Below are 22199 nucleotides of genomic sequence, written 5' to 3'. Positions count from 1 at the left end.
ATTATACAGTATGATTCACCAAACATGATCGACCCCCTTTTTCCTTCCATAATTTAGCTGTTCAAAATCAGAGTTTTGGAATTTTTTATAAATTTACTTGAGAAGTTAAGACTATATTTTAAATGCTTGTGGTAATACAAACTTCTGTTTTTTAAATGAGAATCTCCCTTTTTACCGTAAATGCATTATTAGTGAATAATTTTTCTGAAAATAAATGTTGAAGCACTAAATTAAAAATTCGATCGAGTAGTTAAAATATTTATATAACAGTAATAGTCTTTAAAAATGGCATTAAAAAAACATAAAGTATATGTATTATTGGATCTAGTATTTATTATTTTATTACCTAATCACTAACATTTTGAAATCACAATATCTTTCAAACCCATATACCTATTATTCTTTAGTATACAAATATAAGTTACTCAAAAACTAATCGTTTGAATTTTGCTTTTGATACGTCAGCATTTTTTTTATAAAAATTATCCGCTAAATAATTTACATAAGAAAACAGTTAGTGGGTTTTTTAATTTTACAAACAGAAGTTTGTATACATACAGGACACTCCTAACTTAGCTCAAAAAATCTTTAGAATTTTAAAATATCGTTTTTAGGTATATTAAGTATCCCAAAAATCAGATTTCGAATAACTACATTATTGAAGGAGAAAAAAGGAAGAGGAATGAACATACTTAGTGAATCACCTTGTATATATTTAAAAAGTGGCTGAACAGTTTTAAAATTATGATCTTGCAGTGAATGATTACAAATCATACATAATAAAAAAACTTGCTATAAGCTATCTTGATGTTTGGTACCGAAAAAATTAATTAATTAACAGCAAAATAAGCGATTACAATTTAAAGACCAGTTGAACGACACACGCCTTCGTTCAAGTTAAATATAATTGTGAAATTTTCTTGATCTAAACTATCACATAAGTACATACTATTTTGGTTTAAAACTGTTTTTTATGTATTAATACCTATAATCGTATCCAACGTACTCAATAGAGATTATAAAAATGCATAATCTGGGACACAATCCAGTAATTTATTTTTTACAAATCTAGGAAAGCGACCAGCAGAATGCAATTAATTATTAATCACTGCATTTTTAAATTTTACTGATCTCACTAACGATCATTAACATACTAAGTATTCCGTGATATCGTATAACTGACAATTGTATTCAACGTTAATTAATTACATATTCTACTACAACCATTAGGTATATCATTCAAAATCTTAAAAATCCTATTTTTTACGAAATTTAAGTCTTACGAATGTTTTGTAACCTATGTAGAAACCAAGCTTTATTCGAAAAAAAATTTTACCAACTTCAATGATGTTTTCTTTATTTCAAATGTGGTGTTTGTGTAATCGCTCCAGAGATTGTGGCAGCAGTTCATCAAACTACCTTACATAAGCACTTTTTGAAAAATAGGTACCTACCTAGGTAAATATTAAAAATTATGTTTGTTCAGTTGTAAATTACATTTAATTATTTATTTCATTTTCTTAATGACATAAAAAAAATAATTTTTGGTGGTTATATTGTATACAATTAAAACAGACAAAAAGTCTATTTGTCACACGGTTCATCGGCGGCTACCGATACGGATGAATAGTATTGGGGTGCGGCCGAATAATATTGAGGGGCGATGGATGCAGCAGACGAGTAGTATTGGGGAGCGAAAGCTGAGCCAGACGAGTAGTATTGAGGTGCGATGAATGCAGCAGACGGATAGTATTGGGGAGCAGCTAAAAATTTGGACGAGGTTGAATAGTATTGAGGTACGGTGTACGAGTTGATGTATGAAGAGGCGTATGTCCGCGGGGAGTACGCGTACGATGATGACACGGATGGCAAGGGCAAGACTTGGGTGGACAACGTTCTTGCAATCGGAGCTGCAGAGTTATGTACGATCCTGGACTCGACTTGCGGGGCGGCTAATGCGTATTGAGAGCGGACAGCTGGCATATCTTCCAATTCCGAACTGATGATTGTGGATCCAACGTTCGTGGTTTTGGTTATCGTCTTCAAGGCAATTGGGGCCGGAGAAGCATTTTCCGGATTGGCCTGCCACGCGCTGGAGTCAAAAGCTGATGAACGGAAAGCGTTCAACAGTGGGCTAGCCGCGATCCTGGTCTCCAACTTCATTGGAGCGGCGTTGATGATGCGGGTGGGTTCGATATCAATCGCGGTGCGCAGGATCGGTGCCGGGGTGGACACGGAGATGACCTCGGAGACCGTGGATTGGATCGGCAACGGGGTCACGGACATGATGCGTGCAGGTTCGATTTCGACCGCTGTGCGCATGATCGGCGCTGGAGTGGAACCGGTGACCAGGTAACTGGACGTCAGTGGGTCGCAGTCTTTGACTAAATCTAGTGCAGGTGCATCCAGCTCGACTGTACCTAGGTCGTTAGCGCTGTATCCAAACTTGTACGACGCCGAATCAGCAGAAGACAACATTGTGCAACTCACCACCAACACCAAACATACCTGAAATACATACAAACAATACTTCAGAGATCGATTTGGAAAAAAAGTCTTAAGTATAGTAAAAGTACAAAAAAACGTAGTACCTATCTACTAAAAAATTACGTCCTGAAGGTTTAATAACCAGGTACCTATATAATAATATTTTATAATTTAATAAACATTATTCAATGGTTACACTGAAATATTAAATAAGTGAACCTCGTGCAAGTCTTTTGGAATTTATGGACGGGCTAGGAAGGCCAAGTCCAACCCCAGACAACATAATTTGCCTCCCTTCATATATTATTATAAAATAATATTTATACTTGTGCCTCTAAGAGAGCGCTACTGGGCGGCGACCAAAACTTGTCGGATCTCTCGCATTCCCATCACTAAACCTACCGGTAGTTGGTAGAATGGGAGAAATTTTGGTACAAAAACGCGGAGCTCGGTCATTTGATGCTCGAAAGAGTAGCCCTCTCTCAGTGGCACGAGTATAGAACACTTCGTGGTTTAACTACGGGCCATTATCGGCTCGATAATTCGGGGTTTTAAACATCGAAAAAAATGTATTGAATATTTAATATTTAAGAAAAAATAATTGATGAACGTTTTTATACCTAAATTGAAATATTAAATTTATACTCGAAGCTTGTTATATGTTTTTTTATTCTATACATATATATATCATATCTACCAATCATATTCGAAAACGATTACAATATCAAAATTAATTTAACGAATTTATAAATATTTATTATACGCATGAACAATAATCACTTACTTGGATACAATTCATATCTGATATCTTCGATCGCCGTCGTGTTGTTTACAGTTGAATAATAAAGTATATTATAACTTTGGCTGTTTGAGTATTACTATTTGGTTTTTGCGTTGACGGGCTGTGAGAAACTAAAGTCAGATTATGCTCATAAAGACAAAAGCTGTCGTTTATATACCTACGGCCAAAGAACCGTCAAATGATTTGGTTTTACGGGAGACTTCGAAAACACGAACATGACCTTGTTATCTTCTTGCAATCGACGACACCTGACAACGTGCAACTGCAACAACACCGGGACATCGGTTGCATAATGACCAAAAGCGGTTAGTGTTTAAGGTTGTCTAAACAATGATGCCCGGGCCTCAGGAATGCACAAAACAACGATAATTATTCTTAAACGTCTTTAAGAGCGATATCAAATGTACACGCTGTTATATTATGTTGACATAATATTATAATCATCTATTTCGGAAAACATTTCGGCCGTAATTCATAGAAACTTATTGTGATAGTAAGTGTTCAACAAGTGTTCGGTTGAGAAATTAAAAATTTCTTATCAATAATATTTGTTCAAATATCCGACGTAAAAAGTATCTTAAATTATACAGGAACAAATTCAATTTATGATTTCATGAATCACAATAATTATTAGAATGAATTATTACTATCATGATTATTCTATTATGCATAATATGCATACTTAATAAACCAGTATGCAGAAACACATATTGACAGCTTCCTAAATTCCTGGTTGTTAGAAAATATTAAGCATATATCGAATTAAATTAAATATTACTATAGGGCAAGGATTTCTATGCATTTGCAAGTTTTTTCCCTTGGTCCAGATTTATTGGTTATCAGCAGGGAACGGATTTTATTGTAAATACATATTTTTATTGGAATGAGATATTTTTAATCTGATAAAAAATGTGCACGATTCTGATCATTCTTATTGAAATAAGCCCAATTTTATTTTACATATTTTTACATATTTGGGTAAAAATACATATATTCGCATATTTTGTAAATAACTGAATATTTCGTAAATATTTGGGTATTTTTGGTTTTTTTCGTCAATTTAAAACGACGTCAAAGATTATTTGCCTTATCTTAATAAATGTTATACGCTGTCGATGAAAGCCTAAAATAATAATATTTGTAATTTTCAATGACGATGAACATTATATACGTTCTCTAAATGGACTTACGTACTTTATACACTGCTATCGTATTATACACTGTGGACAAGTGGGTAAGTAACGTGTTTATTCAATTTTACGGTCTTCAGTGTATGTCTAGTTACTGTTCTGGCGGGCGTAATTATTTGCATCGTTTTTTTCTTCATATTTACATCGAAATTTTGTTGTTTTTTTTATAAAATTGTTTAGAATGCTTTAAGTTGTAAGTTCAATCAATAATAAGGTAGCCGCATATTTAAAAGAATTTCCGAATGAAACATTTCAAAGTGGTGGGAAAGTTCTATACTGTAAGTGTTGTGAAAATCGGTATGCTATCATTACGTCAGTTGATATGGAACGTTCATTCAGTCAATACAAAAACATTTTACGACCAAATCGCCGCCATCTTACGTTTTTAAATCTTAGAGATTATGTAGTTTCACATTGTTTTAATAATTATTAATTAGATAAGATATATGATTTTTATTCTTACTTTTTCTGTTAAGTGGTTATTACATTGCAGAGAGGAGTAGTAGTGTTCATACAGATCCTCCTCTGCTGTCGGTTCAAACGGGAAAAAAAAAAGTGGTTATTACATATTTTGATTATTTTTTTACATATTTCAATAAAAATAAGTACATATTTATGTACATATTTTGATTTTTTTATTACAATAAAATCCGTTCCCTAGTTATCAGATATGTCCACCATATGGATTCGGTAGAACAATATTGTTTTTAATATTTTTGGGTAATTTGATTTTTGAAAATCGCATGCATTTTAAATGGTTTTTATTTAATGAACATCTATAATTTTATTATTGAGTTATTTTTCCGAACTGTCGTAAATTTACTATAAAATCTTATCTTGTTATCTGACCGAAAGGATTAACTGTACATTATTTTACATTTTTATTTGTTCTACAAGTGTTAGTCAATGTTAATTCATTCTTCGTTCCAATCATCGGTCATTCATGTTTTAAATTTTGAAAAAAACATAATACCTATCTTTGCAGCAATATTTGATGTAATAATAACTACTTAAAATAAATAATAATTATAATAAGGAATAAATAATAAACTATAAGCTATTATTAATTAGTAAATTTTGTTTGAACTAGTTACCAATTTGTATGTAAAAATATTACACATTATGTAGAAATAACAAGAAGGGGTTTGCACATTTTGGTAGAAAAAAGAATATTTTTGAATTTTGTGTTGCATATAAATTCTAGCCCTAATAAATAATAATCAGTCTAATAAAATGCTTCACAAATTCAGTAGGTATTCAATAAGTACATTCATCAAATTAATAAAAAATTTAAACAACAAGTGATTACAGCTGTTGAACATTATTTAATGTGAAACATAGTAGTAAACACGTAACAATAATAAAGATAAATAAATAAAATGTTAATGTATAATTTATACGTAGGTATACCTATATTTTGATATTATAGACATTATGTCTACTCGCAAATTATTTACTTGTAATATTACAACAACAGGTACAGTAAATAAATGTTATTAAATAATATTTTAGTAAAAGTAATTTTTTAAAACGATTTGACACAAAAATTATAAAATGGTCGAATGTGCGCGACTACTACAGTATTTTTACTGACTACAGACTACAATAGTAGTACCTATATCTGTATTCTATACATTGATGTATCTACTACCTTATTCGTTTGTATTAAGGTTGATGGGTTGAATTTTTTTATTATCATTCAAACCGTTTAACAAAGAAAAAAGTATAAGAACTTCCAGCCATTTTGTCTTTTTTGTGAAATGGACACTTCTTAACTACCTACCTATATTAATAAGTTAATAATATAATTAACACAAAAGATACATTTTGTAATATTTATAACATTCGAATGTCCAAATTACAGCGTACTCGTATAATAATAAATTGTATTATTCGATTATTCCCAAAATCTTAATAACTTCTAAAAATATAAAATATAAAAAGTTGTTTAACACATCTGTGTTACACATTTGTACACTTCAATGTAAAAACATTAGTATACACCAAATGTTGTAAGATTTTAAAGGATTAAAAAAAGTTTTTTAATTAAAAATATGATTACACATATAATCTGTATAAGCAAATATAATAAGTAATAGGTAAATAAATAAATAAATAAATATATACATATATATATATATATAAGTACAAAACATTTACAAGACTTGACGAGTTGATTGAAGGAGGAACAAAAGTTAGAACAAATATTTTGTATAGTGTATAGTTATTATAATAGGTAATATAATTATTGAGGTGCAATTTTTAGTCGAAATTTGAGTAGTTGCTATTACAATACGAGTGTGTGCAAATTAAAAACCTTGACCATCTTTTGGCGCAACTTACTATGTCAATATAATAGGCTTTATAAAAGAAAATAATAGTACCTATAAATAGAAGTAAGTAAATCAATAATTATTCAAATTAATTTACTCGATTAACGTTGATGGATAAATTTGATACCAAATATAGAAAAGCTTAATAATAATATGCATTTAAATAAAGTAAAGACAACCGGAACTCTGTGATTACTTTAATTTCGCTAGCTATATTTATAGTATAAGACAAAGCTCGTTTTTGCGAGATGTAGAAATAGATCCAAGTCGTACCGAATACAATTTTGTAATAATATAAAGATTTAGTGAGTTTTGGCGCGTTTTTTTTTTAATACCAAAAATAGATTTACCATGGAAAATACAAGGTTTTGTTGTAATTTGCAAATAATTCGTTTTGCTCAAGCGTCACGTATGGAAATAGTACGTTGTGTAACAATAATTATTATTACTCATCTAAAAACACCATTTGACGTGCGTTTTGATACAACAAATTTGATATTTTAACAGCACACTATACGATATCTTTTCATTTTTTCAATATTTAAAACCTAATTACGATATTTTGAAATATTGCCCCTAAATATTGCATCCCGATAGTTTGGTTCATTATACCAAATTGTAAATCAAAATGTGATAAATTATTTACTTCAACTTTACTGTTCAGTTTTAAAATGGAGAATAAGGTTTCTGTTATTCATGAAAAAATATACAAAACTGTATTATAATTTTTTGATTCAATATATTTTATGCATATAATAATTAATATTAGTATTGAGTGCATCTGAAATTCTGTTGATGATGTTTTTTTTCTTATGTGAAATAATTTTTATTATATTTTATATTTTATATTATTATTATTTTTATAATTATTATTAGTTTACTTGGTGTTGTTTAACTTAAAAACCTTTTACCATGTTTGTTATATTTATGTTTTGACTATTAAATTACCATTAGGCGTAATTATTACCTACCTACTTATGATAATTGTGAATTATGTATAAAGGAAGACAGCAGTATTTAAATTTCATTTTGAGCCGGTCATTACTGAACAGATTTAGGAGCTATTTTTATTGTAAAATGTTAAACATACTACATCACTCGGCTAAAAGGCTATTTTTCAAATTTATTTTATATTAAACATCGATTGTTGTGAAAATGTACACTTTTAGAGCCATTTCAATTCTATACAAAATTGCTTGTTTAAAAAAATAAAAAAACCTTTTAAGCACTCTGTAAAATGTAATCCTATTTTTAGCTAAAAATACATTTTCCCAAGTCTATCAAATCACAAAAATAATATTTAAAAATTTAATTACTCAAATGAAATCCTTTCCCGTGTGATGTTTTTTACGGATTATGTGTAATTATCAATGCACAAGTCATAGTTTAGCGATGTGTTTATGTGTACAATTATTATTTTAATTATTATAAATATATTATAAATTGGCGCAAATAGGGGGGGGGGGGGGGTTGGGGGACTAATTCACTAATTACACATAATCCGTAAAAACATCACAGGGAAAAGGATTTATTTTGAGTCAACCTAGAAGTTGAAGCCTTAACTCAATAAAAAAAATATATATTAATAATTCACGAATTACTTTTAACTATATTGAGTAAGATTCCAAACATTTAGTAGATACTAAATACTCACCCCCTCACCATTTCACAAAATGTTATAGTTATCGATATGGACGTTAATTTATTTATCTCTCATCAAGTGGCGCTTTGAAAAAGAAATGTACCCCAATAAAAAAATCAATTTGCAAAAGCTACCCATCCCATATAAATAAGGGATTTTTTACTGTGATTTTTTTAGCAGTCCGACAGGACCAGCGCCACAATACGTCACACCGGTGTAGCGTGTAACTCGTGAATTCTTTCTTCGTGGTTTATAATATGGTACAAAGTAAAAACTATTATATACTATTATTGTAATTATTAATGTATTATTCATTTATGGTCAATATTTTTTGATTTACCGACTGGTAGTAAAATCTAATTATTATTTATGTATACTATTATTATATTATAAACATTTATAATAATAGTAATATTAATAATACGGGAAATACGAATTACTTTTTAATTTAATGTAAGTGATATTATTATTTAAAACTGCAAATATTAAGTACACTCAATAGTCATTGTAGCGGCAACTATAATACAAGTATCTTCAACCTCATAGATTAACCATAGAATTCTCATACACCTGTAACACAGTATATAATATGAAGGCACAATTTATTATTACGTTGCTTGAGTTAAATTTTTTTTTTTGGAATTAATCACTTTTCCTCCCCCTTCGAGGGCTTTTTGCAGTTGTCGATACAGACGTTAATTTATTTACTTCTCACCACTGCGCACTTTTGCAGACAAATGTAATCCAACAAAAATAAAACAAAGTTGCAGAACTGCCCGTCCCATATAAATAAGGGATTTTTCATGATGATTTTTTTTTCAGTCCAACAGGGCATCGATACGTCACCGGTGTAGCGTGTAACTCGTAAAATTGTTCATCGTTGTATACATAATATGGTAAAAACTACGTGACGTAGATTTTAATTTTGGTCACCCAGCAGCAATTAGGTGTTTTGAATTTCGTTCATTATATATTGACACTGAAATAGAACTTCAATTTCCGGACGAACTATACGGTTAGACTCGGACTCGCCCTGAATATTTTATTTAAAATCAGCGCACATAATAATATAATAATGCAATTTTCACTACGCCACTTTGACCAATAAATTATTGTAATATATGTTTATTAGTCGTGATAAGTGTTCTGAATTTTAAATACTTCAAAATTACTAATTTCACTCTTCTTTTCCCCATCACTCTTATTCAATGAAATAATGAAATTATAAAAAATAATAATATTTTTTTAAACATACGTAGCAAGAATTGATAATGTTTATCTAAAGAACTCATTAATACGATATTGGTTGGGATAAAACGAATGATTTATCCCAAAGTTAATTGGCGTAGTTTGAAAATTACTTTTTGGCGATTATAATAAGTATATCTGAGAATGTAATGACCTCAAAAAATAAAACATCGGCCCTCTCCCAAAAAAATATTTTATGCACTAAAAATTCAAAATAATCTGCCTAGATTTTACATTTAAATTTTTTTTAACGAGTTTTAAAACAAAAAATATTTTTTATTTAATTAATAACTTAAAATAAGAATTTTATTCAGATTTAATCCACTTTAGTGACTAAGTTATAACTTTTATCATTTTATCACTTATCAATTAGGTCTAAACTATTCATTATGTTTTTAGTAGCTATATAAGTACTATAGAAGTATGGAGTATGGAGTTAATGTTTGTAGTTTGTATAAATGCAATGCACTATTGCAGTATTGAGTGTTTGAGTTCGTGTATAATGTATGTGATTGGTTGTTAGAAAAAATAAGTAGTTTAATCTACCGTATTATACTAATGGCAAAATAAATTACTCATAGCAATATAAATACATAATAAAATATCCTTAGATATTTAGGCTTACTCCGTAGTCTGTCTCCGTTCAGAATCGTTTTTCGTATGCAACATGATTTATCGTTGAATTACAATTTAACATACCCATAATGGGCACTATATGGTCATATAATAGCACTGTAATAGTGGCCTTCTCTGTGTGAGGTAATATACTCAACACCTAGTAAACAGCTAACTAATACAATTTTTTACTTTTGACCCGCCAAAGTGCAAACCATATTCAAAGTTGAAAATTGAAACATTTTTACCCCTTTAAAAAGACGATGACTTCAGACACACGCCCAATACATTTATACAACATCATAATGAGACAGACTCAATAAAGAATATTCTAAAAATTTGAAATGTTCGTTAAACATTTTTTTTAACTCGAGATTTATTTCTATTTTTACAAAACCGAAATATTAAAAAAAAATGTATTTTAGAAATAGAATGATTTGGGGGCTTCTAGATCTCATCGCCATTCAATTTTACATGTAAAATAATGGGCTCCTTTGTATAGGCAATACGCAGAACACTCTCCTCTCAAATACCTCCGAAGCTCCGAATCAAGTATAAATTACTCAATATAGACAACCTGCAACATATAAACTCGTCACTCGTCACAGGCGCCACCCGACACGACACGTTACTGACATATATTATACCCCTCCCCAATCAAATACATTGCCATCCCTTTTATTTCCCCTTTTAAGAAAAAAAAATACAATACTATATTAATATATTATATCGCCTCAATCCATTGAAAATTTAAGCATACCAACATACATACCGCATCACACACATCCAAACATATTATATAGCTTACATATATACATACATACATATTACTTACGGACTCGCATACGAATATATCTACATACACACATATAATAGATGCAGTTAGCATATTATATAATCATATATGAATAAACACCTCGCTAAAGCATACGTTACACATAGGTATACATTCACCTTTTACTCATACATGCATTCACACATGCATACACGCATCATACACACATACATGGGCGCAGTGGCGGCAGAGTGCTTAAAATAAACTATGACATCGAGATGGGCCCCCCATCATCCCCCTTTGTTTAATTGATGCAAATCGAAGCACCCATACAATAATGCAATGTTTAATCATTTATTTTTACGTTTCAACGTATATTCTGGATCCACAGTTGGATCCCCCCGCAATACCCTACAGTGCTCACCCATCTTTAAAACCTACTCGTACTATGAATAATGTCATAAATAAGCTAGGTGATAGGCGCCACTGCATGGGTACCAATAAATACAATTTAGGGAGGGTCAAAATAAAAAATTCTTGAATTAAGAAAATAAAAATTTTAAGTTATTTTCACATTTAAATGTAAATATGCGTGTTCTAGCTATTTGTATTGTTACATGCATATTGTTAATTAAAAACATTTTAATAAGTATTGAAAAAAAGTAGTGTATTTATTTGCATTTACTTCATATCTTAAAATAAATTTAAAAAAATAATTTTCTTAGTAATAATTTAACATGATAATATTTATTGAGCTACAAGTTCATATTTTTTTCACCGTGGAGAGGTAGAGTGCCCTATCTTGCATCCCCCCCCCCCCCCCCACACACACACAAGAATGCTCATGTACTCACGCACACTCATCTATCTCATACATACAGTCAAGTATATATTTAACATCACAAATTGTAGTAGATAAAATATATGGCAGAATTTCCATCCATAATTATACATTAATCTCCAATTTATCAAAATATAATATAAAACTCATATATTTCACTTCATTTTTCGATAAATACGTATGGGTATTTTTCAACTTGTGTTGGAACTTGCAAATATATACGTTACTGTAAATATACAACTAATCCCATGAGTTCAGTCGTGGTGTTGCTAACTGTTTTATCCTTTCTGATGCGACGAATTTGAGAGCCGACTTTTTAACCTAAAACATGCATATTTTTAAGATTACAATTTTAGTCATAACAATATTATCCAGTAAAGACCGTGTCCTCAACCTTTCTCTCCTAACGACATATTTATCACGATTCTTTCAATAGTTATTTTTACAAACAAAAACTCGACTCTTTTGGTCATATTATGGTATACTTACAATTATAAGCTAAATAAAACTGATCAATTAATATAATAAATAAATATGCATTCCGTTTGTAGATGTGAATTTTTCATTCAAAAGCGTATTAAAAACATCTCGTTGGTCGTGCGTACAGAGCCATCAAAGACGGGGCATAAATAAAATACTGAGTGTACAATTTTTAAGGTAACACTAATTATTTGAGCTGAATGAATGAAGCAGTTATATTTTATTCGAGAGGGGAGGATACTTTTACTATAAGTTTATTTATTTACCGTATGTGTATTGTGAGTAGGCATAATAATATAATAAACGTATATTACACTCTAAGACGGTCTTAAGTTATACAAATTATGTAATTCACATTTTGTAACAGTGTACGATTTTACACATTTCAATTTAATTTCATGTATTTCATGGTTGATTCGAATTCATATAAGTAACTGAACTATTTAAAGTTTAAACACTACTTATATTTCTTAAAAATTAAAAGTATTGGTTCCCGGAACTTTTTTGTCGAGGTACGGGAACAGTACCTTTATCGCTTTTCATGAAGAAGAATTGTGGTGAAAACGGCCAGTATTATTTTGAGGAAAACGGGTAAAAACACCCCTTTGAAGTTTGAACCGTCCTAAAACTTCAAATCTGAAGGTATTAAATGTAAAAAACCGATTTGTTCGTATTTTAACGTCCTGGGCAAACCTCAAATAAAATATACAAGGTCATTGAGTTGAAATAATTAGAGCATAATATATATATATGCGTAATAGGCCATATTCAATAATGTTTGACTTAAATGTTGGCCATGAGTTCGGTTTGTGGTGGGCAATCTGTAAAATTAATACCTACCGAAAACGTGTCTTCGTCTGTTTTAATGTGTTCGGCTATGTCCGTCCTTCTCGGAGCTACGGACAGTCTTTCTATCCTCGGCAACAACATCGATAAAGGTACCGTGCAACAATTGCACTGGAAACAAAATTAATAATTATATTATAAAAATATTAATGTAACTTGTTAAAAACATGTAAAGATTCCTTTAACGTATAGATAAAGCACTATTATTATTGCAAAAAAAAAACTATTAAAGTTTATTTAAATCATTTTTTATATAATAATTTTAAGTAGTTCAAAAACAACATTTTGTTCCTATTTCGTATCGTTATCATTTAAAAATAAAATGACAACAAAATTACAACTGTAATGACAACTGCATTTTGAATTTCAGCGGTCACAGGATGATTGCTTATAAACGGCGAATAAGTCATTTCCAAAATTATTGTAATTTATAACTACTATAATATTATCGAAATGATCTTTTGAAGTGCAATTTAATAATGTTCTAAAAATGTATAGCCCATACGTCCATACTTTTGTTGCACGAACCCCTATAAAGTATCAATTTATCATTTTTAAATGCCCACCGATATTTTAAACTTCATAATCTGAAGCAGATTTATGAACATTTTGACGTATAAATATATTTAATAATTGTCTATTAATTCTCGAGAGAACACCACACGGTAATTTGTTGTCTCCGTCTTACAAACGTACAACATGGCAAATTTTATGTTCACAATTTTACTCTGAAGTTTTTAAAATTAAATGAAACTTACCTCTTATAAAATTTAAAGGCAAATATATTAGAGCATCCGGGAGGATTTTATCGGTATTATTATTATTGAATAAGTTATAACCATTTTTAAACTGTACATTTTTCATGTGGCGTCCTCTTATAATGTTTCAAGTTTTGACGAACGATTGAAAATATAAAGCAGATATACTATAAAATAATATTAATTTGAGAAGTAGTTGTTTGTATACATTCTTGGATAAAAATAAGTGCTTAATTGTTGGTAAAATGTTGGAAACTTGGGGAAATCGGGAGTTTTCTCCAGTTAAAATAATCACCTTGATTAATATAGGTATTTATGTTTATTATTATAATATTAAGTTCAAGCACACCTTGCGAGGAGCCTGTTCAACACTCGATGCCGTTCTCCGCGGGATGGCCAAGTCATTTATCCTTGAAATGTTTACACGGCGAAATCGACGTCTAGTCGTTACGATTTCCTCTCTGAAATTGATTCCAATTATTCATAATAATGAGTGTTTTCAAGAAAATTATCTTCAAATTAACTCAAAAATAGACATATATAAATATTTGTTAAATTTTATCAATCCCACCACAATATCTTTCCCTATGTTTTAACCATGTTTTTATTAATTGTACTTATTGTAAACTGTAGTATTGATGTTGTAAATTGTTTTGTATTCATTCCCTACTACCCCCCAACCCCCCAAATCAAGCACTGGATCCTCCATTATTGCACCACATCTTATATTAGGTAAATACTTACTTCCGCAAAAAAAACCGTTTCGTATGGGTATACCTAAGCAATACGACAACTAAACGATCCCATCTTGTAAACACTTAATGATATATAATATTATAACTGCAACACGATTAGATTTTACACGAATAGATTTGAATCATCATTTATACACACAAATTTAATTTTCATATTCGTGATCCCCCACACTCACCAAATATCATACTATCTTCGTTACATTTGATATATATATAATAATAAAAACAAATTAACTATAAATTTAAATCAATTATACATTTTATGCAAAACTAATTATTTTATTTCTTAGTATGTGATAGTTATCCCAGACATTTTAATGACAGTAGTTTTCAGCATATTTTACTAAAATAATTTGATATTTTAATTTGATATGTTTTTCAATGTGAATATTTGATAAGTCCGATAGTTTTTCTTGACCATTTGTAGTCCAAGGTTTTTAATTATTATTTAAGTCTTAAGATTGTCATAGTATTTTGGGTGCTACAATTAAAGTTCGGAGGGGCTAACTGCATGGAACCTTTAGCACCCCTGCCATTTGAGTAAATGTTATATTAAAATCTTAACGATCCGCAAATTTGAGATTGCAATTCGTTATGCACCGAGTTAGTGCCTAATGAGCACTTTAGAAAATTCTGATTCGAATCTAAAATACTCACTCATACAGATAGGTAGGTGTCCGGAAAAAGACAGGGTGATTCGATTAAATACGATTTACTCGTTATCCATTTTCAAATTATATTCCATCGAAATGGCCGATCAATATTATTTACCTTCTGACAAATACTAATAACTTGATATCATATTATCATGGTGTTTAATTATTTATTGTATACTAAAATGTAATATTATTTTGGTCGTAGCAATACCTTGGATTTCAATGCAACACTAATAATTATTACCAAAAAATGATAAAAAAATACTACTGTTCTATAAAATTATAATATCTAATTCTAATAATTACCTTTATTTACCTCGCACGTAGTAGTGTAGTACACATAATTATGTATAATACATTGCAAGTGCGCTTTTTATATAATATTATTATTATGTAGATACCTGTGGTATAATAGTACTTGGGCAGTTAAAATGCCATTTAAGCATTTCAATATTATAAAACAATAAAGCTAAAAAAATACACCACAAACAATAATGATTGTAACTATATTTTATGACATAAAATAATCGTGAAAAAAAATTATGTACCATTCATTGTTCCAATAAAAAACAAGCTGTAATAATATGTAGAATTGTAGAGCAATAGCATCGGCTCCTAAATAGTATATAGGTAGTCATAAGTGGATATTTTAATCTTAACAGATATCATTAAAAACTGGCTCCTACACAACTAATTGGCCAGTAATTGCCAATTGGTTTTCGATAAATTCATTTAAAACAATAATATTACATATGGGTTTACCCTTACCAAAATGGTACGCAATCTAAGTTATTGTCTACAAACACATACTATTGTAATGATTGAAATGTTATGACTGCAGTCTCCGAAAGTACATAATTTATGTGTCCTAATATGAATTAGAAAAGAGCTGAACAGGTCACGACATCAGATATCTGAATTAGTTATTTTACTATCATAAATCTAATAAAATCAATTAGTGAGATAAACAATAATAATAAAAAAATTTTAAATGTTATTTATTATTCGCGGCGACGTGGCTTATGTTTGTTGAATAATATTTTTATATACTTAAGCCACTAAAATATACCAGTCATAATTATCTTTTTTAAAAATTACATTTCGTTTCAAATTTCTTTCCGTTGTGGTCTTACTATTATACTACAGCTTTATACAACTTACAATAATTATTAGTGTAGTATCCACTTGAACCTATAAATATGATAAAATATTCAATACGAGGGTTTTTATTTCTTTAAAACCAATGTTTTAGTCGTTACACACTTAGCTCAATGCATTTTATAGAACAGATAATTGTTAAATTATATTATTTTATGGTTTTGGAAACTAATTTATTCAAAAAATACTATTTTATTCTATAGACAGATTTTAATCATTTTAATATTGGGATTTCTAATATATCTCTATTGTACCCGTAATATGTAATAATATATTACGTCTATTGCACCTAGAAAATATTATATCAGCCATGTACTTACGTGTATTCGTAATAATCGATTCTGGGCTTAGATAATTCGTTTAATCTGTTGGTATTCCACGACCTTTTTTGCATGTTATTATTGTTCAATCTAAATGATTTATTAAAAAAAATCCATAACAATCATTGAACAAAATACATATGCAAACTATCAATATTTTTTGTACCATAAATTATGGGATACAGCAGTGGCACTCTAATTAATTATTACTTATTATAGTTGTTACGTAGTTGGGGTAAATATGTATTTTCATCATTTCAATAATCATGTATAATCAAAAACTGATGTAAAAGATATAGACAAGGTTATTTTTTTATTTTATTTTATTTTATTTTCAACTTTATAGGCATTAATGTGGGTACAGATTTATAAAAAAAAAAAATTTATAAAAAACTGCAGTATCGTGATTGTTAAAAGTTCAAATCGAATACTTAAGACTAAACCGTGAAAACAATTAATATGGAGGTGGAATGTGACTTAGAGTAAGCCGAATTGAGATGACGAACACGCTGTGCAAATGATCACGATGGTTGGTTGAACCCCTTAAAGGGAGGGGGTAGCAATGGTTAGACCATTGAAGTAGACAATGATTGCTATTGTTGTGGGAGGGTACATGGAAAAATAATACAGATTATAGAGAAGTGTGTCAGAGACACCCAAAGAGAATCATCAAAAAGCGATGTGACGAAAGAGAAGTCGGCAACAAATAGGTGGAAAACAGATAGGTATGAGTGTATGATGAATACTAAGGGAGGATCAGATAATACTTAAATTATGCCGAGGGTGGATTTTTAGTATAAATGCAGCAAAGGACAACAGTCTATTTTTTACTCTCCAATTTATACAGAGTTGATAATCAGAAATCGTTAATGTGGAGATAGGGCATTAAAGTTATGCTACTTCTAAAGTTATAATTTGTAAAAAATTGCCCTCATAATAAATATTATACTTCAAGATCATAAAATTTAAAATTTAAAACTCTATAATCGAGACTGCAGTGATCCGTACGTATACGTGTTGTTCACTTGATTTGTAATTAAAAAAACCGTAACAAACAAATTCCGTGTTCAAACAAAAAGTTTTGTGAAATCACAATTTATTAGGTACTCAGAGAAACGTGGTTTCGTTCTGTGTCGTTTCGTTTTACAAGAATAATATATTATTTCGGGCGTTATAGGGTACCTGTTACAATAAATCCAAAGCAGAAAACCGCACATTCACAGTCCGCGTTAACAATAAATAACTCCGATAATTTACCAATAATGGAGGAAATCCCTAGAAGTTGTGACATGGCCCCACTCAATCATCGCTCGTGGATAATACCAAACCCTTTAAACGTCCCATGGGACCTATGCTACAATAATGACACAGTATAATAATGACATCTATAATATAATAATGACAGATCAATTTTGTCACGGAAATGTTACGAAATCGCTCACATAATATTATATAATATATTATTAATATCATATTATATACGAACACGAATCAGAGTTTTGGTGAGCAATAGTTGAAACATAAAAACTAACAAAACTAAATCTCCTTTTATTGCCTCTTTGCGTTCAATAAAAATCCGGACCTCCGGTATCATTAAGTAATAACCTAATCCCCGAATAAAATCTGATGACGGATGTATGGTTTAATCTCTACTAAGCGTTTAATATGACAGCCGTCTGTCCTCGTATCGTAAACTGCTGCGTAAAAGGTTCAAACGATACCTGTTAAAGACACCACCGTCTAAATATTATTGACTGTTAGACAGTGGCGTGGCAAACTACTTTTTGAGCAGGGACCATTTAATACAGAACTCCAACCCACCAACCCACAAAATTCATATTCAACTGCGTTACTTATACCTATTATGTACTAATTATTACTTAATTAAATAGCTTTACCTTTACTCCAATTTTTAATATGACACACAGTACCTACCCACATAATTAACATACAGGGGTCGAAGTAACTGAAAAACCCCCTCACCACGCCACTAAATTGTCCTACATGAATACAAAATTAAGATGTGTAAGTTCTTACACGGTAAAAAAAAGGTACGTATAAGGAGGAAAAATTTCTCTAATTTCATTATTGTAATATAATATTATAGTATGGATTAGGTGTATAATAAAATATAATCGCTCTTGCTTTAACCGCTTTGTGTGAAGCATACACTTAATAGTGTATGACGATAGCTTATCGATAAAGCTGACATCTAAATTCGATTTTTCGACCCGAAATATTTACGACTTTTCAGTACTGATAAAAACTTGATTTTGATTTGATAATCGTCAGGTTAGGTAAGATTAAGTTAGGTTAGGTCTATGATACACGTAATAAAGTACAGCTATCTCTCAGCTATTATAATATATTATTAATATATATAAGTATTCTACAGCTGAGCTGATAGGTTTTCTAAAATATTGATCTTGGAGATCAATTTTGAATATATTTTACATCGTGTACGATCCTTTACAACCAGGCGTAAACAATTTAAACTTAATTTAAACTTTGGCGCCACTATAAAAGTGTTTCATATAACATAAACATGCAATTATAATACTTAAAACTAACTTGTAAACTATTGGTTTCGTAGTTGTAGACGTTTGTATACATTTCTTCGTTGCCAAACTGGACAAATACTCTTTTTTTTTTTTTAAATACAGTTGTAGCAATCTTTTGGTTTTGTCTTCCGCTTGTGAAATGATCGTCTATAATAATCGTGTATACGTTTATAACTGCGTTTAAGTGATATCGTGTATAGACGATACGATAATCACACGACTATAATATTAATAATGAGAAATTTCTCACGTTGTCTATTATTTCATCCCTAGGATCGTCATCTACTTTTGAAATTATACAATTTTCGATTAAACATCTAGAACACGGATTTATTCGCCCCGACATGATTAAATCAAAACAAGAATATTACAATAGTAAGTTAATAAAACAAATGTGCGATACATACTTCTACCTATATAAAGAATAATCTTTGTAATAATTTTATGCATTTATATTTTGAATAAACGTCTCCTAGGTACCAAGTAGTGGCTACCATAGTGATTATATAATATAGCATACTATTATTGTATCCATTTGCTATTTTCATATATTCGTGTACGATGATCAAATATTAATGGAGTGATACCCATAGATATAGTACCAACAATTCGGAGGTAAAAAAGTCCTAGAAAAAAAGTCCATGGTTGAAAAGTTCGAGGCATAAAAAATCTGTGGTTAGGAAGTACCTACAAGGTACATAAAGTCAACGGTAAAAAAGTCCGAAACATAAAAAGTTTGTAATGAAAAAGTCCGGTACATAAAACAACGATTAATGGTGACCACCGAATTAATAATGTATGTAAATCGTAGAATAACAGATTTAGTCATTTAGTTGGCCACAGTCATCCAACTGTTTGGACCCTTATCTACAAAATGAAATTGGAATTTGGAAATAGCGGCAGATAGGGCGAAATCAGCTATCGACAGCATGGGTGAACTGGTAATAAAAACGAAATTCAACACAAATCTGACTATTCTGACTGGTTACTTTATGCCAAAGAATAAATTCAATTACAACAAAAGAATTTTTAAAAAAAGTTGGTCATAATATTAGAGCAAGACCTAAATAAACATAATAATGATTGAATTTTTTTTTAATAAATTATTTTAAAATTATAAATATTATTGTTATACCTACAAGGTATTAAATACCGGATTTTTTTTTAAATATATTATTATTTTGATGATGGTAAATTATAATTTTGCAACCAAAAACAAATTAATGTATACAAACTATTGTTTCTCTATATAATGTAACCAAATGCTCGCATTTTTTGTTGCAAGCTAATAACCTTAGCAGTTGAAGCTATACCATGAATAAAAAAAAAAAATTATAATTAAATTTTTTACTCCGGGTTCTTTACAACGATTTATACCTATACAATATTCTATGTTCATTGACACCTAATTAATAAACATACAAACTAGAATCCGGTATCTATACTTATATAACCAAGGGATTTTTATAATTTGATAGGCTGCGGTTCATGTAGTATTTACGTTATACACGTTAATACATTATTATTAATTATAACCATATTTTATGTTATACAATTCAAAAGTATTAATACAAATTAATATCCCTAGTCTCTATCACCTACGCATCAATATAACAATGATTAAAGTCTACTATATAGAGTGATCATCGAAGAATTATCACCCTTATTTTTCTTTAATAATGAATAAGTTATATTCAAAATCTGATTTTTGGATTTTTTAAATACAATTGATGACCTTGTTTTCAAATATTTGATATTTTTTGAACAATCAAAGTATTCTGTGGCAACAAATGTCTATTTTTTAAATCAAAATCACCCTTTTTTACTTTAAATTATTCAACTGACATTTTTTTGAAAATGTTGATGGACCCATCTAAATTATTATTCGAACGAGTAGTTTACTTTATGCACTAAGGATTATAGTCCATGTTACTAGCCGGACGCCCGGCTATGGTTGTATATTATTACATACAATTAAAATAGATATAAATTTAATATTTATCATGTTCATATTAGCTACGAGCTGTTATTTAGACAATTACAAAGAATTATAAGATGCTGATGTATATTAATATAGCTCACCTACTTTAATTTGTTAATCAATTAAAAAGCAAACAATACCTTATCCTTTCTGTTTAACAAGTATCTTATTTAAATGTTTTCGTAAACATTGCATAATATAATATTGTATGTTATGAATGTATCAGCATACCTATTATCGTTAAACCTTAGTACATTTAATATATTAATATTATCTGAAATTAATCGGCTAATCACATCAAATGTTTTTTTTAAATCATCTACTTAATAGTTTTAACAGTACAAAAATCTGAAGTAGGTTTTCGGAATTATGGTCTATACTAAAATATGGTATACCTACTATACCTACTATAAAAAATTCCAAAAATTAGATTTTAAATAATAACTACGCAAGTAAAGAAAAAGGGATGTGAGCATGGTGAATCATCCTGCAGTGTATCTTTATATGTTTCGCATGTGTGCTATTTTAGTCTGGCCTGATGACATGGTCAGAACCATAGTATCATAATGATTCAAAAGCTATCTTCACGGAGGTGTGTGTACTCTATTGTACGGCCCCTGGCATAAGTGAAATGTAAACTTCCGGTGATTTGTCCCGTATATTTTATATTTATAATCCCGCTAACGGAACCGGATGACGTTTTATAGTCCATCGACCGTGTGATATATTATGTGACGTGTGATGAATGTCA

General features: G+C 29.8%; 2 protein-coding genes across 2 annotated transcripts; both read right to left on the bottom strand.

Moving 5' to 3' along the window:
• Positions 1-1584: 1584 nt before the first annotated feature.
• On the bottom strand, positions 1585-3448 carry LOC111028292 (flocculation protein FLO11-like). Its single transcript, XM_022306881.1, has 2 exons — positions 3272-3448; positions 1585-2508 (listed from the first exon to the last, which is right to left on the bottom strand). Exons 1-2 carry the CDS (start codon positions 3284-3286, stop codon positions 1585-1587), a joined length of 939 nt encoding a protein of 312 aa, XP_022162573.1. The 5' UTR covers positions 3287-3448.
• An 8588-nt stretch (positions 3449-12036) lies between these two features.
• On the bottom strand, positions 12037-20379 carry LOC111028293. The gene is made up of 6 exons (XM_022306882.1): positions 19718-20379; positions 19478-19614; positions 16907-16996; positions 14367-14478; positions 13254-13370; positions 12037-12254 (listed from the first exon to the last, which is right to left on the bottom strand). Exons 1-6 carry the CDS (start codon positions 19811-19813, stop codon positions 12174-12176), a joined length of 633 nt encoding a protein of 210 aa, XP_022162574.1. The 5' UTR covers positions 19814-20379; the 3' UTR covers positions 12037-12173.
• Positions 20380-22199: the final 1820 nt, after the last annotated feature.

This window comes from Myzus persicae, unplaced genomic scaffold (genome assembly GCF_001856785.1).
Source record: "Myzus persicae strain clone G006 unplaced genomic scaffold, MPER_G0061.0, whole genome shotgun sequence".
Classification (NCBI taxonomy): Eukaryota; Metazoa; Arthropoda; class Insecta; order Hemiptera; family Aphididae; genus Myzus; species Myzus persicae.
This window is presented reverse-complemented; position numbering and strand designations above follow the sequence as displayed.

Coding starts and splice junctions, on each gene's coding strand:
- LOC111028293 (XM_022306882.1), bottom strand. CDS start 19,813: ATGTCGGGGCGAATAAATCCGTGTTCTAGATGTTTAATCGAAAATTGT. Junction 14,479..16,906: donor ATCGATTATTACGAATACAC/GTAAGTACATGG, acceptor AATCAATTTCAG/AGAGGAAATCGTAACGACTA. Junction 12,255..13,253: donor CAGACGAAGACACGTTTTCG/GTAGGTATTAAT, acceptor TGCATGTTTTAG/GTTAAAAAGTCGGCTCTCAA.